The sequence below is a fragment of the Halichoeres trimaculatus genome, unplaced genomic scaffold, assembly GCF_033239565.1.
Source record: "Halichoeres trimaculatus isolate MK-OKI-2021-1 unplaced genomic scaffold, fHalTri1.1 fHalTri1_scaffold_4, whole genome shotgun sequence".
NCBI lineage: Eukaryota > Metazoa > Chordata > Actinopteri > Labriformes > Labridae > Halichoeres > Halichoeres trimaculatus.
The window spans coordinates 13,718,691-13,743,879 of NW_027437182.1; the positions used below are offsets into that span (position 1 = coordinate 13,718,691).

Here is a 25,189-nt window from a genome sequence, read left to right on the forward strand (position 1 = left end):
GACATCTTTTTTGTTTACCCCTTAAATATTCAATATTATAATCAACAGTACTAAACAGAAACTTCATCTATTTTCTGTTAAAACCATTTTCCTCATTTCTGTGTGTTTCCTTTTCATAATAGTGTTTGTGCATTGTGTTGAATTTGTCTTTGAGCTGTATAAATCTTTCTTTCAAGAATAAGACAACCTTCAATCTTTCTGATCTTTTATTCTTTCTCTGTCTACAGGTATTGTGTCCCACCTGAGCATGGCAAGAGGCTTGAGAGGCTTGCACAAGGTGAGGCTCTGATAACGCTTTTCATCATCACCACACACTCTTAACACATGCATAGATAATATACCCGCACACAAACACGCTCACCTTTTTTAGCTACATCCCACCTCAATTCTCTTAAGCACAGCATGCACAACACTGTCAGGAACCCTTTACCCCCTCACAATGAAACAACCCGACTGCAGATTCCCATCTGACTGGCACATGGCTTCTCACAGTGAACTGTGTTGTGTACCCTGTGGGCCACACATTGAAACATGTTTTGCATGTTCTCAGTGGGTGACAAACTTCAATATTCCTCCCGTCACACCACCAGGAAATACATGAATTTCTTTGTCACCTGGCTGTGGTGAAGTGGTGCTCCAGAGAGACGAGCAGCTTGAAGCACTTTGTGTGTGCAGTCTCTTGTACTGTGAAGATCAGGAGGGCTGGAGATGTTAAAATGTGAATAGAGGCTGTTTGAACTGAAGTACAATAAGTCTGAGGGAACATTTAAAGCGTGTACAGTGGAGTTCAATCAGTTTTCATTGTCAAATGCAAACTGGAGGTTTTTCATCACCTGCTTAATCACATTAGGTGTGCTCCACTGAATCTTAGACCCAATCATTAGACTGTCAGTTGTTTCTGACATTCAGTTTGTCTTCAATCCAGATAACTCAGAAAAATAGGCCTTGAATGTCTGTGCTTCTAGTTTTTCTTAACCCATCTTCAGCTGTCTCTGATGTACCACATCTCCTACCAGCACTCTATTTTACTTAAACTTGAGTTCTCCACCCCTCTTTCTGCTTACCCATGTTTTGATCAATAAAGGATTAACTTGTGCTTAGACTCAGTTCAGTCAGGAACACTCTCGTCATAGATTAACCATTTATTGCCAAATGGATACAGTTAGAATTGGCGTTAAAGCTCTGCTTTTCAGAGTACTCCCTGGGTTAGCCGAGCAGCTTGCTCGAGCTTTCCAGGGAGTGCATAGCAAACCCCCCGTATACATACAGAACAAATGAATGCATACAGATCAATAAGATACATACATGAGGCTAAATAGGAGGAGGCTGGGGTGGAGGTGGGATGATTGTGACAGCAGCAGCTGAGCAACAATGAGGTAGCAGGAATAACTGAGAATGAAGACGTGATTTAAATACACCGCCTTGTTGTTAGACGCACGCTGTGATTGGTTGAGAGGGGTAGGTTAGAACATCAGTCTGTCAGCTGATCACAGCTGGGCGTATGACTTCCGTGTCCTTCATGAACTTACGTTAACTCCATTTATAAAATGTACGAATGATGACCAAGAAATGCGCAGTCTGAGCCACATTAAAGAGACACATCGTTTGTCCTTGTTGTTGTAAAGAGTGGAGAACAGATCAATAACCACCAATGCAGAGCCTCTGTCACTCGCTGTCCATCTCTTGTACTGGAATGGCTCGAATATGTTAGTGTAACAATGTGTGACTGACGGGCAATCTGTGCTGCATTTTCATGTTGTAAAAAACATGATGGAACAATGAAATGTCTTTTTTTTTCATACGTATTTTGCAATATAGAAAGAATACAGGTAGATAAATGCAGCTTGTTTGCTAAAATACATACAAAAAACACAGTACTGTTTTAAATGACATAAGATCTAGATTCCTCAAGTTAGTTGTTGCTTTTATTTATATTGTTTTATCTCTGCAATCTTCATCAGGTAGATTTAGCACATCCAGAACTACATTTGAAAAACCCAGGTGGAGATAGTACAACTGTAGTAGTTTAATAGACAATTCAGGTCACTGTAAAAAAAACTTGTCCTTGCAGAGTTAAGTCATTTAAAATTTAGTGACATGTTAATTGTTTCAGCATTTAAACTTGTCACATCTGTGAGTGTTTTCCCAAGGTTATTAAAACAAGTAATTACAGCTATTCGCAGTTCATTCCTAAATCATCCTGTCCATATCTACTTTATGTTTTCTGTTTAAGTAATGGGAGTTTTAAATACAAAAAACCCTAATAGCTTCAATGACAGATTTTAAAGGGTGCAAATTATCTGGCGTTTTCATTATTTGATGAAATACAATCCAGCCCCAGAGTCAAAATGTACGCTATAGACATTTCTTATCACTCTTCATGTCAGCATTGAGCTTTCAGTCACAGTCAGATTGCAGCCATCCTCTCTCCTCTTATCTAAGCAGCTGGCAGTGGGAGGGAAGCAGTGCCAACATTATTTAACAAGCACCCACTGACCTATCAAAGCCATCGTCGGCTCAGGTAGCCAACTGTTTACGACGTCCTAAAAAGACAGTTATGGGCGTAGCAGGAACACGTAATGTGGCTGGGACAACGGTCTTGTTACTTGAAAACTCCTCTCCAAACGTTTGGCGCAGTGACAGCCGTTGCTCTTATCGCTCCTCATCTCTGCATTACTTTCGTCACGGCTGCAGACGTATTGGGTGGCAGGGCGGGGACGGAGCAGGGTTGGAGGGAGGAACTTAATTTTCAAACTCAAAAGGACAGAATGAAGCCTTTAAGTTAATATTACCCCGCAGAGAGCTCAGAGAGCCAGCTGCATTTTAATGGGGATTAATACCCAGGCTCTGTCGGCACATTATTCACCTTTATCAGCTCCAACAAGCAGGCAGGCGATGAGAGAATAGAGGCCCTCTATCCCTCTCTTGCTTTGTAGGGTGGAACAGAGGTTGAAACAATGCAGGGAAAATGAAGGATGAAATGGGCGCCGATTATACTGTCAGTCACATTAAAGTTTAACTGGGTGGAGGCTTGGATGGACCCCCCTTTGAGGCACCGGCGGGTGCAGACAGTAAAGAGCTGGAGAGAAAGTGATGGAACAAAAACTCTGGCTTTTGATTATGCAGAGGGCGCCTGAGTCTCTGTGTCTCCAAGAGCAAAAGTGAGCCTTTGTTTTAGAGTTGGAGAGTCAGGGCTTTGAAAACCCAAAATGTCAAAGGGGTGTGTAATGATCTCAGAGCAGTCTGTGTTTGAAGAGAGTGGGCTGGTTGTTTGGTAACACAGAGACGAACATTGCAACTTTTCTGCAGCTTCAATGGAAGCTCTTGTTACAGATTTAAAAACATAAAATTGAACAGAATACAAATTTGCTTTTGTTTGGGTCCGAGGACTACAGATCTTCCTGTAATCAACCTTGGTGGACATAGTCATCAATAAGTAAAGCACATCTGTTTAAACATTCATACGTTTTTTTGGGAGATTAATTACGATGGTAAATAATTTAGACCATGCTTTGGACAATTGGATGCTTCTGTCTCCAGTCTTCATTGTGCTGCTGCTTCTTAAGATGATGGCACAGACATTTCCCCTCAGTTGCAAAGTATATCATCTGGGAAATATCTCTGCATGTGCTGAATAGGAAAAGGATTTTTGGGGAGTGATGGCAGCCATTCCTGGTTTTGAGCTGTGCTCTGTCTTTTTTATGCTGCAACACAATCCAGCAGATAAAACCTAGAGGTAAACAAACAATACATTTACATGCTCTATGCCAATGTGATCATTCCGCACTTTGGGCAATAAATTAATTCATGCCCATATCAACCAGTAACCGGATTACCTTTTCTAGTGTGTGGGATTAACAGTAGGATGGTAAACACATGGCTGTATTACCGCAGGAGAAATCATTTCAATGGCAAAGATTATTTGGCTTTGCTTTTGATATTACATGCCAACTTATTCTTTTATACCAAAACTGCGAAAAAACATTTGGAAACAGAATCTACTACTGCAGAATCTACTTTTGAGTCATTGGATCGTAAAAGCACATTTATCACTGTTAAAAAAAAAATCAACACAACTAAAAAGACCCTAGTTTCATCTGATTAAATGCAGTATGTAACCTCATTAATAATACTATTGCAATATGTGTTCACATCATTTCTGATTTTCTCCATCTCAGAAATGCAGTAATTGTGTGTGTGTGTTTATTTTATTCATTTTTTTTATTTGAGGATGTTTCTGCCTTAAAGTGATACTCCGGGATGGAACAAGTTGGGTCCTATCACAAGGTTTAGGGCAGAAATTACCCCTACAGCAGTGTTTTTGTGCAGCAGGAGCCCAGGGCGCTCGCACCGAACACCCCCTCCCTGCTCGTCTGCCGGTTTCCTCTGCACTCAGACGGGGCCATATTTTACTTGACCAAAAACACAAATAAACAGACTCCCACCGAAAAAATAAGGCTCTAGTTCTCATCGTGTCGTAAAACGGCGCTACCTCCGCTGCAGAGCCACAGCTGGCTACGAGGCGATAGTCACTTAGTGTATCAGTCCGCGTGCAGCATGCTAGATATAAAAAAACGCAGGTAGTCTGCCAGGACCAAGAGACACGATGAGAACTAGAGCCTAATTTAGCGGTGTTTTGTGTGAAAGTAGTGCGCTGAAAATTCTCTAACTAAAGCGTGAACGCAGACCGATGTCAGATTTTTTCGGTGGGAGTCTGTTTATTTGTGTTTTTGGTCAAGTAAAATATGGCCCCGTCTGAGTGCAGAGGAAACCCGGCAGACGAGCAGGGTGGGGTCTTTGGTGCGTGCGCCCGGGGCTTCTGCTGCACAAAAACACTGCTGTAGGGGTAATTTCTGCCTTAAACCTTGTGATAGGACCCAACTTGTTGCATCCTGGGGTATCACTTTAATTCAGAAAGATTACTACACTGGATAGAGCATGAAACAGGGTGAGAGTAGAGTGACATGCCGGAAATTCCACAAGTTGGATTCAAATAAGGACTGTCCGCTTGAGATCTAGCCTCATGGGTTGCATGACATTTAGATGTCAGACCTTGCAGTACATCTACAGAAGAAAGTTAAAGCCTGCTTTTATCATTTTATATCATTTTCATTTTGTTCAGACCGTATACACCGCACATTTGTCTGCATACTTAAGATTTAGATATTTCTATTTCTAATGGCCAATTTTAGTTCCTCTGGTTTGTCAGCGAAACATCATCAGTGCCTGCTTTTTGTTTCCATTTTGCACAGGATTCTTCCCTGGAAGCTCCCAAGGCTGCGACGCCTTCCTTCGCCACAAGATGACGCTGATTTCTCCATCTATCCTGAAGAAATATGGCATTCCCTTTGATAGGGTGAGCTAAATTATGTTTCATAACACATTATCTGTTACTGTGAAAATGACACTAATTTTGTGTTATTGTTAGCGTTGAGGTTTTTTAGCTAGCATTACATCAGAATTAGTTGCTTTCAACCAGTATTCTTTTCCAGCACAGAATGATGTAAATACAGTATAAGCCATGTGCTCTTCTAGGTTGACAAACGCACTCATTTTGGAAAAGGCTTTGATCTAAAGAGATTAGAAATCTTGAATTATATACCGGTATTTAAAAATAATTTTAAACTTGAAGTTGTGTATTCCTTACTGTCTGCCCTTTGTTTAAACTACAGAAGGAGGTGGTCATATTTTGAATGACATGTTAATGACCCAGCTTTGTTGCACATCTGTTACAGAGGATGAAATGACTCAGTGTAACACTGATCCTCTGCTGTGAGAACTTAATTGGATTTCCACCTTCCTGCTTTTGTTCTGTTCACTTGGAAATATGAATCCTCCCAGTGTACAGTTGATGGAAGACTGTATGCTTGCTCTGTGCCATTTTTTTCCCTTCAAAGTTCCTCACTGTCAGCAGAGGGTTACCCCCACCCCCCTTTATCCCTTTGCTCCCCCCTCAGGACGTCATTATCAGAGCGAACATATTACTTGTTACCCACCTAACAGTACAACCCTCGTTTCATGTTAAAAATAAAACTGCCTTCCCGCGCTCTTGCAAAGGCAAAAAGGGATGTTTGATATCTGCACCACTGCCTTTAGTTGAGGAAGTTTATCTCCTGCTTTCAGCCTCTGCCCCTGTTTCCTCTCTCATGCCTGTCACCTTATCTGGCTTGATGTGTCTCTTGATTGCCTGGATCCAAGTTTCACAAGGAAGTCGAGATCCTCAGCCAGGCATATAGGGCTTAAGTTTTGGGGCATGGCATTAAAGAAGAATGTGCTTAACTTGTCCTCACATTTTTAAACACTCTCAGAATAACACAGAGCTCATGGGAAGACACTCAACACTTGGAGCAGCAGTCATGACTCATGTTCAGCTGAATTAATTTCACTCACAACTCAGAAAAGTTTAGAGAAAAGTTGGTGCTGAGTAGAGGAAGTCCTAAAACCTCAGTTCCAATTGTAAATTTGAAGTTGAACCAGATACTGTTTTAAAATTTGGAAATGTTGAGTAATGGTTGCAAGTAGACATGCACCGATCGATCGGCGTCAATTTCCCTAATTTTGGGGGATTGGTGATCGGTGATCGGTGATCAGGGATTGGTGATCAGCCAATGCTTACATATGAAATTCATCTTATATAACCCCGGGAAGGCCTTTGTTGCTTTTTGCTCTGAGACCTAAAACTCAGGACACTTTATTGGTTGTTAATGTTAAAACATAAAGATTTTATTGTTTCACAGGTGTTGTTCAATGATTTTCAATAAAATAAGATTAGAACATTTAAGGTATGCTGACACATGCTGTCAGTAACAAAATATAAAAAAAGGTATCGCCCCAAATTGGTATCAGCAGGTCAGGTTTTTTAAAGATCGACGATCGGCTAGAAAATTTCGATCGTTGCACCCCTTGTTACAAAAATTGTTCATGGACTCAGTGCTGGATTAACATTGGATCAACAACCAGAAATAATACCAACACACAAAGGCTTGATGTGTTGTCAGTTCGGGTCAGCTTTACAGAACAGGAATGACAACTCAAGCATTTTTTTGGTCATATAGACACATATGCTTAACTCCAGTTGCATTGAAGATGAGATACATAAAGAGATAAGAAAGTAAATAAACAGATATTGACCTGCTTTTTTTCACAGATCACTCAGAATGAAGGCGAGTTTATGATCACCTTTCCTTACGGCTACCATGCCGGCTTCAACCATGGCTTCAACTGTGCAGAGTCCACAAACTTCGCCACCCTGCGCTGGGTGGATTATGGGAAAATGGCAACTCAGGTAAGACGAGAAGTACTCACAGCTCTCAGCATCGTTAGGGTAATTCTGTCCTAAATAAAGTATGAAATCTTTGAAGTCACACAGGCTTATGTCGGTGTTGCACTTGAAGTGGTTTGATCTGATATTGCAGCCCTCCTGCCCCGGCTGTTTGCTTCTCAGAGAAGATGAAGAAATAGATCATATCGAGATATTAAAGCAGTGTCTGCTTGTCTGCTTCACACCATCTGTTACCCACACTAACCGTACCCTTACATCTTTCCACTGACGCAAACTGCTGCTTTGCCTGTGAGCTGCTGAGCGTGAAATTGACAGGGCACGGGTTAGTTGTGGACTGCAGCACAACTAGTGTCCTTAAGAAAAAAACTCCCCTTTTGTTTCCGCCTTATTTTCCTATTCACTTGCTCCTCTCCTCCATCATGTAGTATGTTTGCAAATTTTTGTATATGTGTGTGTGTGTGTGTGTTTGCTCCCCTGTTTTCCTGCTTTCTCTCCACTTGGCTGCATGTCAGATTTATGAGTTGCCAGTTTGCACAAACACATCTCCCTCTTCATCCCTCTTTCTAGTTTTCCGGCCTTCTTACTCTCCCCGTGTGGCCACTTGTAATTTAAGAACCAGTAATCCAGGCTCCAGCAGTCTTCCTCTCAACCCAGCCCAGTGCTCAAGAGAGCGTCTCCTCCACACTTGTCTCAGCCTGATAGAAAGGAATGGACCATACTGGGCTACTAATCCAAGATGACATATTTTTAGAGCAGACAGAGGGATGTGATTGGAACATCTTGACCAATGAGACGAGCCCTTCATCCAGTCCATCTGTTTCTCTTTCTGTCTCTTTGTCTTTCACTCAGGTGCTTCAGTGTCTTGGGAAGGTCTTATTACATTGAGCTAGTGTAGCTTGCATTTTTTTCCAACATTTTCCTACAGTATTTCCTCAAACAGGACCCTGAAACCACTCAGGCTCCTTAAACCGGATTAATTCTGTGTAAGGACACAAACAGAAAGCCCCTAACAGAGGCTTTGATGTTAGTATACTCATGATCAATATGTTAGTGTAACTTCAAGACTGAGTTTGGATTTTTTTCTATTCCATGTCTGGGAGTTAACTTCCTGTAACTGCTACCTAACAAAGGTAATGGTTACACTCAACTAAACGGCCAAAGATTTTGTTGATACAGAAAGTTTTTTTTAAATAGTTTCTGGTCTCCAGCCGCTTGATAGGCAAATATGAAGCCTCACATTGGCTCTCGATCTTTGACTTGACTCCTTCCATCTTTCTTTTTCTGTCTTTCACTCGAGCAGTCATCTGTTAACTCGTTTGGCTGTCTCCCCTCCCGATCCCCCATACCGAGCTTTATTCTGTCAGCACCAAACAGGACAGTGAACAATGGGGCCCCGGATTGAATTTGTCACTGTTCAAGGCTGCCAGCCCTCGACAGAGAGGAGGAGAGAGCGAGCCTGGGCGTGCTTTATGTCTCAGTCTTCTTAAATACAAGCTCCCCAACTGCTGACCCATCTGTCTGACCAACTAAGCGAACACACACCAGCAGTCGACACAGACTCACTGTCAGCAGTCCTTGTGTGCTGTGTGGGCATGTACTCACACTTCCATTATTTCAGACTTCACAGTCTTAATTAACCTTTTCTGCAACCTTTCTGACTACATATCCGATACAAGCCATTTAATTTTAGTAATTCAGTGGTTCAACATTTCACTCTCAGAACTTCAGATACTCATTGATCTCTGAAGGGATTTTGGGACCACACTAATGTGTAGTCTGTACGTATATTTTTATTTGTTAACTTTTGGTAAAGTACTGCTCAATTATGAGCTCAACCGTTGCCAAAAAGTTGTCAGTGTCTGTTCTTGGTTTGGGGGATACCCTCTTTGCTGGGCAAGTCAGATTCTGTCACTGCCTTTACAAGTTTCCACAGAGTGTTTTCAGTCCAGAATAGGGACTAAAGTCTTCCTCTAGTCCTCGGTCTAAAAACATCACTTTATTTTTAGAAGGGAACTGTTGAGGATCCCCTCTTTATGGAATTTTGTGGCAGGCACAGACATAACAGGATTTGATACGCACATTTATTATTTGATCGCTCTACGCGCAGACTGAAAGCCAATAAACAAAGTGCATTGTTTGATTTCTTTGGAAAGCTAAAAGCAGTATTAAACAAACAATGGAGTAAGTTACTCTTGCTGCCCAAGGTAGCTGTCCTGAAAAAAAGTTTTTTAAGATTCATCAAACTGTAAGGGAAATGATTTTAATAATTTATCAACAAATCTTTCTTCATACATCTCAGACCTGTGATTTCACACTTAGAGTGATGAAAAACAAACCACAGGAACCATTTGCCACTTTGAACTTAAGGCAAAGAAAAAAACAATTATTTCAGATTTATAGTCTTTTTTACTTCATGTCATGTCATCTATACTTCATGGTGCTTTTCAGCAACAGCACAGAAGATCCAATTTAGGCCATGTCCACACGTAGCCAAGTATTTCAAAAACTGAGGATCCCTCCCTCGTTCATTTTTAAAAATACTTTCGTCCACACACAGCGGGCAAATCCACTGGCAAGTGCAGCACTGAGCATGCCGAACCCATAATGGGCAGAAGGGATGTACCGATACTACATTTTCACTTCCGATACAATACCGATATTGCAACATTGAGTATTGGCCAATACCGATATTAATCCGATGTGATATCAGCATTAAACATACTTTTATTTGTCATGTTAGAAAAAGCTTGATTAAGTGATATTACTCAAACAAAGAACAGTAGTCAGCAACAGTAGGTATGAGGAAAAACTGACCCATTTATTATTAACCGATGGGTAACAGAAACTACTTATATTGGAGATTTTAGATGGATTCCGATACAATACTGATACTTGTTTTTTTGCTGATATCAGACCGATATCCAATATCAATATCGGACTGGGACACCTCTAATGGGCAGTGTTTTCCAGACATAAAACTCGTACCAGCCGGTCAGAATGAGCCCCCGTCGTTCAGCTGTGAGGTTTGAGAACCGGAAACTTAGTTTACTGCCATCCACACGAAACCATGAAACCAGTTTTCCCAAAATCTCCACCTTGGCCGGAGTTTTCAGAAAACATTGTTTTTAGTGACGTAAAGCGGTTTCATGTGAATGACAGGGGTAAATGTATAAAAATATATGCGGTTTCCCAAGTACCCGGCTAAGTGTGGACATGGTCTTAGGTCCAGGGTAGTTAATCTCCCCTTTGAAAAGTCACTGCTCATGAGGTAGCACTCTCAAGGGTCCAGGAACTTTAGGGCCTGCCGTTTTGATTGTTTCTGGTAAGAAGAGTACCCAAGTTGTTTTTTTTATTTCACCTGCCCTCCACATAACGATACAATTACTTGATTTAATTCACTTGGATTTATAACTCCTGAACATTCTTCTTCTTTGATTCAGCTGGAATGTGTATCTGTCAGTTCCTGGTGCTGTAGTTTGAAGAGTACCACTGGAAACCTTGAAGCTGAACATTTCAGTAGATGTTGGGTTTATTACAAACTGTTCCTGACGTATATGTATTTAGTGATAAAAACATGCTGGAACGATGTAACTAGCTCAAAGTTGCCTCTTTAAATTGTCACTCTTCAAATTGAAATATAGATCTTGACCACTTTCCTACTGCCCTCTACTGGTCTTGCGGTCCAGTTCAATATCTTTTATTTTCTCTGTACATTACTGTCCTGATTTGTGTAATCTTTACAGGGCTTCAGACCCAGTAGGAGTTCAGGCAACAGAGGGTCACAGTAGAGGGTCAAAGGATTCATTTAGTTCCTAGAGGATAGATTGCTGGAACTAAAAGCTCTCTGTACATCTGGTGGAAAAGCATTTTTTAGCAGCTGAGCTCACTTAAAAGAGGAACTCATCCAGTCCCTTCTGGTGCAAGTTGAGTTACGCATCACCCAGTCACACGGCATCTACCCCCTCTAGAGAGCAGACGTATTGTAATGATTGACAGCCTTTATGGGGGAGTAGATCAGAGATTTCAGATCTCTCAACAAGGTTAGTGTGACCTGTTTCATCACATCTAAAGCATTGCTGACTTTGACAAAGTTAGAGCAACATAACCTGGTGGGATGCTGCAGCACACTCCTTTACAAGCTGTTATGCACACAGTTTTATCTACAGCTGGAAAAGTAGAAAACAAATCACTGCTACACATATTTACATTAATTAGCTGTTATTTAATAGCACAATATACTAGCTGATAAGGAATGAATGAAAATAAATTGGAGTGAAAAAAAACAAAAGTAATTTAGTCATTAGTTAATCGTGGTCAGCATTTTCTACTGCAGTAAAAACCTTTGTGGAACAGACATAAGCAAATGAGTCTGCAGATAAGTTTTGCCTCATTTAAACAGCATGAGCAGCTGATGATGTACAGCCCTGCTGTGGAGGATAGAGCGAGCTCTGAACATCTAGTTTTTAATTACCTCCCCATCATTCTACATTCTTTGAACCATCTTTGAGGTGATTTCTTTCCTAAAGAAATTTGTTTTTAAAAAAATCTTTAAACAGTGTTGTCAGGTCAGGCAGGTCAGACCTGAACGTTGTGTTATTGTTGGTACTTAGTAAATCCACAGAGTCCATTGATCCTCTTAGAGTCCTCAGGCTCTGAGGTTTCTGTGGCTCCAACAATTTAGCTTCATTAGGAGCTTGAGTATACTTCAGGGCTCATTGACTGCCTGCCTCAGGGTTGGTGTTGTTTTTCCAGATCCTTTGCATCTCCAAATCTGTTTCCCTTCTCTAATTAAGTTTTCATATGATAATAAAGTGCAACTTGTCCAAGCCTTTGAGGACAGCAGCAGGCTCTATAACCTCCTAATGGTTTCATAAAAAACAAGATGAGCCTGTCTTTCCTTCATCAAATGAAAATTGAACACTTTGCAAAGCACAGTCAGTTTCTAAACAATATTTATTTTGCATTTGTACCTTCCTGACATGCTTCTGCTTTACTGAAGGTTTCATGATGGCGACAATCAGCCTCAGTCGTGCTCACTCGCCCCTCTCTGCCCTCCCACGTTCCGCTCCGACAACCCCCCCACTCACACGCCATATTTTAATGTTTCCGTCTGTCAAGTGGTGTCGAGATGAGTTGTAGACTGGATATTGTTTTTCTGGGGACGGTGAGCTGCTGTGTTTCCAGTAATTGAACATAAGGCTCTCTGCACAGCCCAGGAAATAATGGAGCCAGAATGTAATACAGCGAGCAAGGCACGAAAGAAAATATTTTCATCTCCCCCTCTCGCCCCCATCTTTGTTTCCTCTCACTCTTTTTTGGTTTCAAACTTTTATTTTTTTGCTGTGCCTGTCATTTTCCTTCACTCATGTCCCCCACCTTGGTTTCATTTCACAGCTCTGCTAGACCACAGTTTCTCTCTTTTTTTGTGCTGAGCAAAAGTTTTATTGATCTGAAATGCCCTTTCAAAGGTTTTTCAAGGTATCTTTAATGGTACAAATATACAAAAAATTGATGCCAGCCCCATCAACTGACTGCTCAGCTGATAACACGAGGGGATCTTTGCTACTGCTCTTCCTCCCCTTGCTTTTCATGTATGCACATGGTGTGCTCTCCCAACTTTAGGCTTTGGTGTCCACGAACACAAATGGAAAGGCAGTGAGCTCACACAGCAGAGCCATACTGCCGAACTTAGGTTTTTATTGTATTCGGTAATCAGAATGAAAGATTTTCAATCAAACTGTGGACATATTGAAATGAATACGGAAAATGAGTTGCAAGAGCAGTCAAGTTTGGTATCTGTTGCTGCTCTGCTGTCCTTAACTATCCTCTTCCGTTCTGTCTTCTGGCATCTTCCACCACAAACTGCTACCTCCTCTCTCAGTCACTCACTGCTGAATTTTCTGTCAAAAATCTCTGAAGTGTAGCTAAAAAGTGTCATCTGTAGCATCTGCTCTGTTTGAAGACTTGTAGCAGCTTTCATCCCTGTGGAAGACAAAGCCTGTTTTCTCAGTGTAGAATATAACTTCTTTGTTGCCTTACCTCCATCCCCTCAGACAACCTTTTCACTCCCTGTTTGTTTCCTTTAGTGCACCTGCCGTAAGGACATGGTGAAGATTTCCATGGATGTGTTTGTGCGCTGCCTGCAGCCGGATCGCTATGAGCTGTGGAAGCAGGGCAAAGACACCACTCTGTTGGATCACCTTAAGGCCACGGAGCTCAGCAGCCCTGAGCTAGAGCGCTGGAGGCAGGATCGTGTAACCCTGCGTGCGAATCTCCTACGGAGGTAAGAGATCAAACTACCCGGGGTATATGAAGTCTGATGATCACAAATCTGCATGTTAAAGAAATTGTTTTAAGGATTGTGTAATTTCCAATCCTTGTTCTCCACCTCAGGGCCCTGCAGAAAATGAAGCAGTTCCGTCGTCTGAAGCTAGAGGAGGTGAAGGTGCTTGCGGAGGACGGCATTGAGCTGAATGCAGCTGATTACCAGCGTCAGGTGGAGGAGCGTGAGGCCCAGCGAAGGCAGGAGAGAGAAGAGCGTTTGGCCAGAGAGGCGATGATGACCCTTGAGGCAATGGAGCGTGAGGAACAGGAGGCTGCCGAGGCGGCGGCTAGAGCTGCAGAGTATTCAGCTTCAGAGGGTGAGAGAGAGCACAGGTTGTTTGTGTTTACCCTCAACAAACAGAAGGGTTGGGTATTGTTCCTCTAGCTTAATGTGAACATTTTCAAACCAACACATTTGCTTTATTCAATGAGCAGTGTGTCTCCAGATCCTCTTTAACCCTGTACAGCTGCAGCTTGAAGCCGGGTTAAATTAGCTCAGTATGAGAGAAAACGAACATTTTATGTCTCCTTTTCTAGCTTCTCTTGGCAAACATGAGGCTATTGTATCTAGTTAAGAGGAAATGAAGCAGATGTGGTAGCAACACTTCTTCTATTTTTATTTCAGGACACTCTGGTCCTTGTTTAACATACTGAGACGTCACCTGGCAACAGCTGTATTGCAGTTCATGTGCAAATTAAAAACTTTCACATAAAATGAGTTTTATTATCAAAGAGACACGTGCGTGTGTTTTTCTGACATGATAGCATTACAGAGTTACAACAGCCGCCCTTTGAGTCAGCATTAATTGTGTTTTGAGAGCCAAGAGGACATCTTTTGGTTCCTCGTTGTTACTCCTGTCCTGACTGCTTTGTCTTTATTTCTCTTTGTTAGCGCAAGGGCTTGACGTCAAACCGCCAAACCTGCTGGAAGACTTTGAGAAAAAGAAGCAGAAAAAGACAAAGAAGATATCAAACATCCCAGTCACAAGCGGGTTTCAGGAAGTCTTTGAGCAGTTTGCTACATCCGGGGGGATGAATTCAACTAACACCATGTCCATTCAGGAGGTGGTGAACCCTTTCACCCCAAGACAGAGTGAATTCCCAGCAGACAGCAAACCAGAGGTAAGTGTCACTGGGTTTAGTTTTTACCTTCACTTTCATTGCATTTGTTTTATTTTATCCTTACAAACATGCACATAGAATAAACTGAAGTCAGAGCTCTACATTTCAAAGCAGGGGAATTTTAAATAAGCCTTATTATTTAGGCTTCTCTATCACCATTTGGTCTACACGTTAAAAAGCTACAGAAATAGAAAGTTGTGCTAATTTCTCAAACTCTGCATCTTCAGCGATTAAATTATTTAGAGATATAAACAACTCTTTTTAATCCATCAGGCATGCTACTCAAAAATGAAGATGCCCACGGAAGTCAAAAAGAGTCGTCGTCATCCCCTCAGCAAACCACCCATGCGATCTCCTTTGTCCCTTGTCAAGAAAGAGCCAACGGGTGACACAGGTTTGTATCCTTCATTTTACAATTATTTACACCAAGTTAATTAAACTCATTCACATGAAATTCATTCAAAGTATAGGTAGTTTTTCTACCCCTGAAGTCTTCTCTGGGGCATGGCGCCCCATGAGATTAGCCCTGGACCAGTCACCACGGGCTCATATCCAATCTATGACACCTTTTCCAAGTGTCACAACCCACCTGAAATCCAGAAAAAATAACTGAACAATAAGAAAGGTAGTCTACTCTTCTTTAATTGGAAACCCACCAGCTAGAAAGCGCTCAAATTGTATGTTATAATTAAATCAACTATCAAGGAGCACAAAAGCAGTGACTCTTACCATTATACATTCATAGCTGTTGCTTAGTCCTCTCTGGTATTCATCCCACTCACTGTCCACTCTGCCACGCTACTTAAAATGAAGAGACTTTCGTTTTTGTTTTGTTTTTATTATCGATCCAGGGAAAGAAAAACAGGCAGGACTAAAGCCCCCTGTGGGAATAATGAAATCAACACGTCGAGGCCGCTTTCTACTCCCCTGTTTTCTGTCTTTTTCCTTTCATTTTCTGACTGACACTTATTGATCTGGGGAATATGACTTCCAATTACCTGCTTTCAAAGTCACTTAAAGTCACGAGCAGGGGACCAGGCTTCAGTGTCTGTCCTTCAGAAAAGAGGAGAGAAGAAAGAGTTAGCCGGCGAGCTTGAGAGGAGTTCCTTCTGCCTTCTGTCCAGGTTTAACAAACAATCTGGATCATTCGCTTGAGGAGCTTTGCTGTGAAATTGATCCAGACCCAGAACAGCAAGTTGTTGATGCCTGTGCTATTTGTGCTCATCAGCCAATTATACCAGTAGTGCTGTTGTTATTGTCTGGGTTAGACAGTGTGCTATTTTTGTCTCTTGGCAAGGGCTCCCTTATTAAAAAGATCCCCGTGCTTTTCCAAAAATGCTTCACATGCACTTCAGAGAAAAATCGAATCGCTCCCAATAATAAATCTTCCAAAGTCTCTCCTGGAGGCCTTTCTTATTTGTGATCGTTGAGGTCTTCTTTTTGGAGCTGCACAAACTAAACACAGTGTATTCTTTTCCAGCAGAGCTGCCCTCCCCCATGCCAATGGACAGTGACATGAAGAAGCAGGAGCATCTGTGGCAGAATCACTCCCCCAACTTCCTGGCAGAAAAAGCCTTCAATAATGCAGTGGCAGCTCTTCAACCGCACTGTTCTATCTGCTCGCTGTTCTGTCCCTACGCAAAGGTACAACCAGGCACTGCTGCAGGACAATGTTTGTGTCAGTGAGGCGATCATTAGAAAGCAGTTGTTTCAGCAGGATAGTGCCTCGACTAGTCATGTTGATCAGTTAGTAGTATTACCAAAAGTTCAAGTGTGTCTAAAGTCGTGGTAGGACTAACACCATGTCTTCTTTCAAGCCACAAAAAGATTTAATGAACCCAAATGAACCGCTGCGCCACTCCGCTCCCCATCCTGGCAGCCGCACTCGTCCACTGGTGTCCGAGATGTGCTTCAGCGTTGGCGCAGGAAACACCGAGCCATCACCCACCAACTACAACACGGGAGAGGATGGAACCAGTCCTCTGCTCTGCTGCTCATCCTGCCACATGCAGACCCATGCCAGTAAGTATAAAACTGTAAATCCTGCAAGAACAAGTAACATGAGGGGAAAAATGACACAGCGTATAAACTCTTGCTGTGCAATGCAGTGAAAAACACCTTGGGACAGATGTACTAGTTGAGATGGTGGGTGTTTCTCTACATATAGACGCACAGTAAAAATAAATCAAAGCACAACACAGTGTTACTGCGCTGTTTATGAAAAGTCAACACTCTCACAGCTGCAGGAAACTTTCTAGCAAAGAGAATTTAATTACAGCTTTTACACTGAGGCTGCTCCAGTCACTGCGAGGAGCCTTAGGTTTATTTAAGGTTATTACAAGATGGTGTAACTCTGCCTTTTCTGTATTTCAGTGCATATGTTTTGTGAAGTGAGTTAAAAAATGGAGGTAAGAAGGGGAATGCACCTATGAGAATACAGTCAAAACACACAAAAATATTTTAAAGTGCATTTAACTTTAGAAAATCTTCTTATATGGACCAGCAATATATCCTGAGACATGCTGTTTATCATTGTTAAGTGTTTGTTGTAGCTGTGGGCACGCTGCAGTGTTTGATTTTCTCTTCACAAAGACTGTAACTCTGCTTTCTGAATACATTCACTTTTTTTGTCCCTGGACCCCTGAGACAAGTGTTTGGAAAATAGAAAGAAGGGAAAATGAGACCACAACGGTGCAACAAGCTGTCTGCTGGATTCCCCTGGCGGAGCTCTCAATAAAGCTTCTAGGTTTTACTGTTTTTGACCCGGGTTAAACTAGCAAAGGGCTGCTAAAGCAACACATGGACCCATCAGGACACCAAACACATCTGCTGTCCTTACATGCCCTGTCCTGCTCACTTAAATATCGAGAGAGCAAACATCGAAGAGCACGTCTTCTATCTGAAATCATTAAATGACAGGTAGCTGTGTTGTCTTCACACCGCTCTGGCTCCAATAATGAATGAATGATGGCTTTATTTCGAGCATGTGAGAATATTAAAAAGAGGGAAAATAAAAAAGAACAGCAACAGAGAAAAGATCAAACAAAAACACTTAAAAACAGTTGAAAACAAGTGAAACAACACTAACTTTTAAAAATCTTAAGTCATACTGTTGTTTTCTTGCACATATCACAACATAGGCATGCTTATTCCATGTGCTCTGTCAGAAACACGCCAACCCTCCAGGGCTCTTATTATCCCTAAAGCTGGAGTGCACCTTCAAATAGACCAGTTTATTAGTCATCCAGGGACGTGCTCAGCTCGGCCCGGGAAGCAGCAGCACTATCGATGAGAGGACATGAAGCAGAACGAAATCTCAGAAACAGCAGCTCCGTCCTCTGCTCTTCAACGCCTCGTGCTGTTAGAGTGGTTCTTCAATAAAAATCATTCAGTATCAGGTGTCGGTGTGGATGCCAGTCTTATTGAGCATCATTAGACTTCTTAAAGTTGCAGCAGACACATGAAGTACAAACTGTAACAAAGATTTGAAGATATTAATCCTGTTTTACAGGTTGTTATGGTGTGAAACCAGACACTGTTAGTGATCCCTGGATGTGCTCCAGGTGTGCAGCAGGAGCATGGACGGTGGTGAGTAGCAGCATTTTCACATGCACAAATGAAAAAACAGGAAAAACATTCTCATCAGTTATTTTTTTGTTCAGCAGTTATCACATTACCATACCAAGATACTTCCCAGAAAATGGTTTAATTACCAAAGTTATGAGGCTTAGAGGATATATGTCACTATTTATTTGTTTCAATCTCTGCTGAACCTAATTGTTGTTCATGTTTTGTGTTTTCAGGAGTGTTGTCTCTGTAACCTGCGAGGAGGAGCGTTGAAAACTACAACTGACAACCGGTAAGTGACATCTCCTCATGTCTTTGTTATTACAACATGTGCAACTTTTTCTAAGAATACATTTAACATGTCAGTGACCAAAAAATCCCTTTGGAAAGCCTAAACTATTTTGTAACCAACAGTTATCTGGAAGCTTTTTCACACATTCAAAGTATTTTTACGCCCTTCACAAACATCAGCCTTGGATAACAAGAAATTTGGATCTGTGACGGGTGCTGGACTGCAAAAAGTGAAATCTATGAAAATGTTTACTTCTCTTTTTTTGTTCAGCTGGTCTTATTAGACTTCATATGAGTCACATTCATCTGACATGTCCACTCTTTTCACACTCTTTATACTCCTTTGAAGCATCTTTTTGTCTCTTAAGATCTTAAAATAAGACATTTTCCTGGAGTTTGCCTCATATTAAGTCTAGTAAGACCATTTTTGTGAAAACTCAGACAAACACTGGCTTGAATTTAGTTTTTGCAGTGTACTGGATTTGAGACCAAATGTTCTGATCTAAGGCACTGCATACATTTTTTTGTCATTAATCGTGTAATTCCTGGCGCTGTGTGTGTAGTAGTCCTGCCTCTGTTAGACCTAAAGCCTGAAGTGTTCTTTGTGTCTCTCTGTAGATGGGTTCATGTTATCTGCGCTATCGCTGTGGCTGAAGCCCGCTTTGTCAACCCCACTGAGAGGGAGCCAGTGGATATCAGTGCTGTTCCTGAATCCCGCAAAGATCTGGTGAGTGCCTTTCTCTAGTTTGAAGTTTGTAACCACTCTCTACTGTTTTGCCCAGTTCATGAATTTTCTGCTCCCTGCTTCTGTTTCTGTCTTTCCCTCCATTCTATCCTGGTAGATTGATTTTTTGTCCTCTCTCAGCACTGTGGAGGACACTGGGTAAAACATACTGTATGTGCTGAGCAGTAGCTGAATAATCAGCTGTCATCTCTCCCTGGGACAAATGAAGTGCATCGATCTTTGGGCCAGAAGCAATTTTCCCATTGCTTCCCTGTCTTTTCACACAACTTGACTCCTCCCCTTTTCCCTTTTCCCTGCTGTCTGCTTACCCGTCCATGCACCAGATCCCACTTCATAAAGGAACGGCAGTGCTTGCTGGTGCAATATCACAAATCTACAAATAAAGTCGCCTTTCTTTCTCAGCATCTCTCTAAATAATCTATCAAAGACAAGCTGTGTGACACTTGCTGTCAAAGCAGGTTTCCTGCTTCTTAGAAGACGCTCTGCGGTCTACTGATTCAAATGACGAGGCTGATCATCAGTGAGCACAAACCCTTGAAACAGGAGTTTATTGCTGTTCGTTCAGAAATCTGTGGGCATGTTTTCTCGATCGTCACGGGGTAGAGAAAGTGTGTAGTGTTGTTATTTTGCTTCTATAGCTTAAATTGAATCAAGTTCTTTTTTATGTCCTCTTGATCTAAATTGACAAACACCTGATTTCTTTTGATGCAGTTTTTCCTGCTGCCTTGGTGTCACCCCACCCTTGCCTGTGATTTCAGCAGTGGAAAAAGTGTACCAGCTGGCAAAAACTATAAACCACACCAGCTGGTGAAATATCGCACAGCTCTGTTGAGAGCTGTTGTACACCCTCCTCCCTCCCCCACTCCCCCACTTCATACAAAAATGAACTATTGGCACTTTAATAAAGAATTTATATTTTTTATTGATCTACCATGCGCCTGGCTACAGCTGCGCCCGGTGTGATTTGTCAATCGGAGGAGGATGGAGAAGGACAGATGAGAGAGAGCGCAAGGTAGTGAGCAGACAGAGTGGGATGATAGATAATCACAATAAAACAAGTGCACAGAAAGATAGCAGTCACAGAAGATGAGCGAGCTGTCAGAGCTGTTGGGGTAATAGCTTGAGTCTGTCTGGCAGATCGAAACCATGTTGTCACTAGTTGGACATCAAAAACTCGTTTCTTGTCTTATGGCAGGTGATTTCTTAATAGATATCATTTTTATTAGTGTTTGAAAGGAGGAGGAGGTTTTTTAAACACATCTAGCCTGGTGTAGTGAGATGATAACTCAGTATGAGGCACCAGAGTCCCTTAAGTTCATGCTGTTTCCTTCCTTCCTTCCTTCTTTCCTTCCTTCCTTATTCCATCCCTGCTTTCACTCTGTCTCTTCTCTGTTAGTTTTGCATTAACTGGAACAGGAAAATGTGCATATAGCGGGGAGTAGAGATGATGATGGAAGGATTTATAGTTAAATTAAGTGAACCAGTGATGGGTACCTTTCACATTTGAAACCATTTGGCACTGGTGCCCGGTACCTGACAATGGGTATTGGTACTTTACGGTACCAATTTTGTGTGTTTATGTGGTAAAAAATCGCTTTTTTTCAAAACAGAAGCTCAAGGTTTTTATATTTAACATATTTATTTCTCAATCCACAAACTTCCAATGCTGTGTTCATGTCCAGTATGGACAATTACCTACTCTTCCTCTCCCTCACAGTCACAAGGATGCTTATAGGTACCGAAACATGATACCATTTGACTTAGCCTGAATTGGTACTTGATACTACAGACAGAATTCAGTTGGTACCTATAAAAGTACCTAATTTTGTACCCATCCATAAAGTGAACAGGTCCATAAGGTTTTGCATGCAGGGTTGGTGTCGAGCAGACTGGGATCTGAGCCAAAGGCAGAGATTTGGTTGACTGCTGGTAATTTCACACTCAGAATGAAGGGATGGAGTAAAGGGATTGGAAAAAGAGAGAAAATGTACCCAGGGAGAAAAAGCAAAGTCCTTGTGTTATTGTGCAAGAGCAGAAGTTGAACAAGTGATGCAAGACAATAAAAGGAAATTCAGGGGAGAAAGGATTAGAATGAGGTTTTGAATGCGACAGTGACAGCTCAAGCTGCTGTTATTAACACCTCGAAAACTGAGTCAACAAAGGAAGTGTTGACATTTTCAGAGAAGGCTGGTGGAGAATCTAACCAAGCTGCCAACACCGATGGCTACGAGTAGTGTTGTGTTAGAAACGGAGGAAAAACATTAGAACAGATGAAGAAAGGATGGAGGAAAAAAGTTTAACTCTTGATGTTTGCATCATCTCTGTGTCATATGATGCCCTACAAGGCAAGGAAAGACATTCCTGAGCTCCTCGTGGTTCTGTGGAAGATTATCGACCCTGACAGCAAGTGCGACGCATAATCATGTTATGACTTTGTGACAAGTCTGTGTCAACAGTGAGTTCACTACAGCACCAGAACGAGTTCTGTGGTTGTGAACATAAATGTTTGCCTGCTACCATCCCTCATCTGAGCTGTTTCTGCTTTTAATCTGAGAACAGTACCACAAGACCTGAAGAACATTCCTCTGATCAATGATGTTTATAAAAGACAAACAAACTGAGAACATTTTTTTTGTCCTCTTGTAGAAGTGTGTGTTCTGCCACAGCAAGAACGCCAATCAGAACCGTGGCGCCTGCATCCAGTGCTCATATGGGAATTGTGCCACCTCCTTCCACGTCACCTGCGCCCAGATTGCTGGAGTTGTAATGAAGCCAGCCGACTGGCCCTACGTGGTGTCCGTCACCTGCCACAAGCATAAAAGGGTCTCACAGAAGGTAACAGCAGCAGAAGCTTAACAGTTGGGAGTGTTAAGTCCTTGTGTCTTTTCAAAGGTCATGTACAAAGGATTTATTGTTTGATCATGAGTAAGAGAAAAGATTCTCTTCAGAGAAAGTAATTTAATGACTTTTAGAGCCAGCTCCCTGTCGAAGAATGAATTTTTAACAGCTGGATTCTCATTCACAGCACTTAAGATTTGATTAGATGTAAGTTGAGGACTTTCTGTGCCCCTGCTTAAACTCAAACATGATTTCTACCCTGTTTAAATCCCTCTGAACCTCCCATTGTTTTTTTTTTTTTTTTTTTTCTGTTTTCCTCCAACTCCAGCCTCGACCAGCACCCAAAACCCCACAGGGTCCAGCCCTGGGTCAGAGGGTGATTGGGCGCAGCGTTGACAGCTGGTACTACCACTGTGACATCATTGGCATGGCCACACAGACGTACTACGAGGTCAACTTTGATGACGGCTCGTACTGTGACAACCTGCACCCTGAAAACATCTTGGTGAGTGTTCAACCAGAAGAGTTAAACCACTGAAATCTATTTCTGGACGTAACTTACCTTTTTATCCTTTCAAATGTTTTTATTATAGAGGTTTAATGAATCTCAGGTTAGATACTTTTATAGTGTGATCCATGTAGGAATTAAAAGAAGGCCAGTTTTATGCTTATTCCAAATTTTCTCAGATTTATTTCCCTGGAGCTTCATTTAAAAAGTAGTTCTGCCCATTACAAAGATTAAAATATAATTTCTTTTTTGAATGTTGAGTTCAATAATCTTTTAAGAATTTTATCCTAGTTAAAAATTAATTCTTGTTACAAATTTTTTGCCAAAAAGTTTTTTTTGGACAATCCCAAAACACATGCCAGTGATTAGCTTCAAAACTAACTTTCTTAATTCAGGAGGATACATACCTGTATCTGTTTTAATCTCTGTCCCTGGTACAAATTACCAAATTTAAATGAAATGTCACAAAAGTAAGTTTCTGAGAAATTGTTTATCTGTCTCACTGGATCTGTTTAGTTGAATGACACATGCAGATTTTCTAATCCATACTTTTCTACTTCCTATCTCTTCCAAATCCACATTCCTCTCCATTCTCTCCTTTCTTCTCTACATTCTTCCTCTTTTCCTCCCTCCTCCTGCAGAGTCATGACTGCCTGCGCAGCGGTCCTCCTGAGGCAGGAGAGTTGATCTTGGTTAGCACACCGGACGGTCAAATCCTCAATGCTTCCTTTGTCAGACAGCACACTCACAAGTTCTATCAGGTAAGGGGGGGGGGGGGAACAAGAAGAAGAGGGAGTTTTTGAATAAAAGTCTCAGCTCTTTGAAATAGATCTGTAAGACTCACAAATTGAAAGTGTTTGTATGTTTAAACAAGAAAAAAAAACCAATTATATGTCTGAGCAACCTACTCGAGAAACTTAAAGCAATGTCTGTGTGTCCCTGCTGCGGTTGGTGGAAACAAACTCAGATTCAGAAATGTAGAAATGCACTTGAACAAGCACTTTATGAGCCGTAGCACCATCTACACTTTTCATCTCCTGCTCCTCTGGAAAGAGACTCTCAGTGATTAAAGCTGTGAACTTTTTGGAAACAGGGTCCTCCATCTAACAGCTCGGGTTTGGTTCCCTGGTCTGGTATTTATCAACGCATGAGAAGCATGGCTGCCCTTGTTAGATTACGGCAGAGCACTTTGATGCAGCGTGGCATTAAAATCATAAAGAGGACAGATTTAGCATCACTGGTGCATGCTGGGAAGTTTATGGGGGGAAAAATGTAGAGTGGTTACAGAGGAGGAAATGCAGAGTAGAAGAAGACGGGTCTTTGGGGCTGGTGTCAAGGGCAGCCATGGTAAATGTCAGATACTTTTATAGATACAGGAATGCATGAGCTGACAGGGTTAAGTAAGGTTGTTAATCTTTGATTATGCTCCAAAAAATCTGTAGACACACTTACACACACGGAGCTGAGGCTTTGTGAGCATCTCTGTACTTTAAGGACATTTTGATTGAGTTCAGGGTTGTGGATTGAACTGTACGTTATTCCTGGAACTCAACATAAAACTTTCTTTTTTCCGCAAAACCAATTTTTTTTGTTCACCAAGTCACCCAACTTTTGTTTTCTGCACAACCTGCAGAAGTGGATTTTGCTTTTAGTCAAGTCCAGGTTTCAATTTTACTCAAAGGATATGAATCTTTTGCTAATATAAGTTAATTAATCCAGAATTCAATTTTGTTTCCAGGTTGAGTTTCAAGACCAGAGTCAGCTGATGTTAAAACACTCTGAGATTCACCAGCTAGACCAAGAACTGCCGAAGCGAGTCCGAGCCAGACTGGTGAGTATGCCTGACCTCACGCCACCCTGCACTGTGGCTCAGCCTGACAACAAAATATAAAAAAAGAAACTCTGGGCACTTTGTGGAATTTAAAAGTGTTTGTGGAGGCAAATCATAACAATAGCTGGGATTGTTCAATAAGAGGATGACAAAGTAACGCAGATGAAATAAATATGTATTCAGGCTAACAGCCAACGCACTCTGGCCCACAGAGAATGGAGGCCCGTGTGTAGGACCGAATGTGTAGGCTGCTGGTTTTGTTCAAAATCTGGTTCTAAAATGTGTGTTTGGAGTTTGTTCTGAAATGCCAGAGAAGCTTTTCATGAATCTGGGTGAAGTCTGGGTCAACCTTTGAAATCCTCATTAATTTTGAGTCAAATCTGAAACACAACCGATTTCACAGATTTTTCACATCGTTAACTCTAATCTCTCTGGTGCTTACATAATCTGACACATCTTTGATATGCACATTATTTAATCAAGCGTCTCATGCTCAAACACATTACAATGAAGCCGGGGGACTTGTGCTGCAGCAGAGAAGCTGCTTGTGTTCACTGTTGAGCTGGAGGTGAGTCTGATTCATCAGGAAAAAACGAACAAAGCTCTCTGTTTCAGTTGATATTCTTTATTACATGAATTAACTTAGCCATGTTTTTTGCTAAATGATTACCGCCTCTTATC

The 25,189-nt window shown here is 41.6% G+C and overlaps 1 protein-coding gene across 2 annotated transcripts in view; it reads left to right on the forward strand.

The window, feature by feature from the left end:
* kdm4b (lysine (K)-specific demethylase 4B) overlaps positions 1 to 25,189 on the forward strand; it is a 46,085-nt gene that overhangs the window by 18,124 nt on the left and 2,772 nt on the right. Inside the window, exons 6-21 of one of the 2 annotated variants that reach the window (XM_074668163.1) lie at positions 228 to 277; positions 5,253 to 5,356; positions 7,148 to 7,285; positions 13,369 to 13,565; positions 13,676 to 13,923; positions 14,499 to 14,728; positions 15,002 to 15,122; positions 16,209 to 16,372; positions 16,546 to 16,750; positions 18,240 to 18,316; positions 18,532 to 18,587; positions 19,205 to 19,313; positions 21,978 to 22,166; positions 22,498 to 22,674; positions 23,319 to 23,438; positions 24,416 to 24,508. In XM_074668163.1, coding sequence (XP_074524264.1) covers positions 228 to 277; positions 5,253 to 5,356; positions 7,148 to 7,285; positions 13,369 to 13,565; positions 13,676 to 13,923; positions 14,499 to 14,728; positions 15,002 to 15,122; positions 16,209 to 16,372; positions 16,546 to 16,750; positions 18,240 to 18,316; positions 18,532 to 18,587; positions 19,205 to 19,313; positions 21,978 to 22,166; positions 22,498 to 22,674; positions 23,319 to 23,438; positions 24,416 to 24,508 — 2,278 coding nt within the window. The remainder of the gene's footprint in view (positions 1 to 227; positions 278 to 5,252; positions 5,357 to 7,147; positions 7,286 to 13,368; positions 13,566 to 13,675; positions 13,924 to 14,498; positions 14,729 to 15,001; positions 15,123 to 16,208; positions 16,373 to 16,545; positions 16,751 to 18,239; positions 18,317 to 18,531; positions 18,588 to 19,204; positions 19,314 to 21,977; positions 22,167 to 22,497; positions 22,675 to 23,318; positions 23,439 to 24,415; positions 24,509 to 25,189) is intronic. The other variant, XM_074668164.1, reaches the window with a different exon arrangement.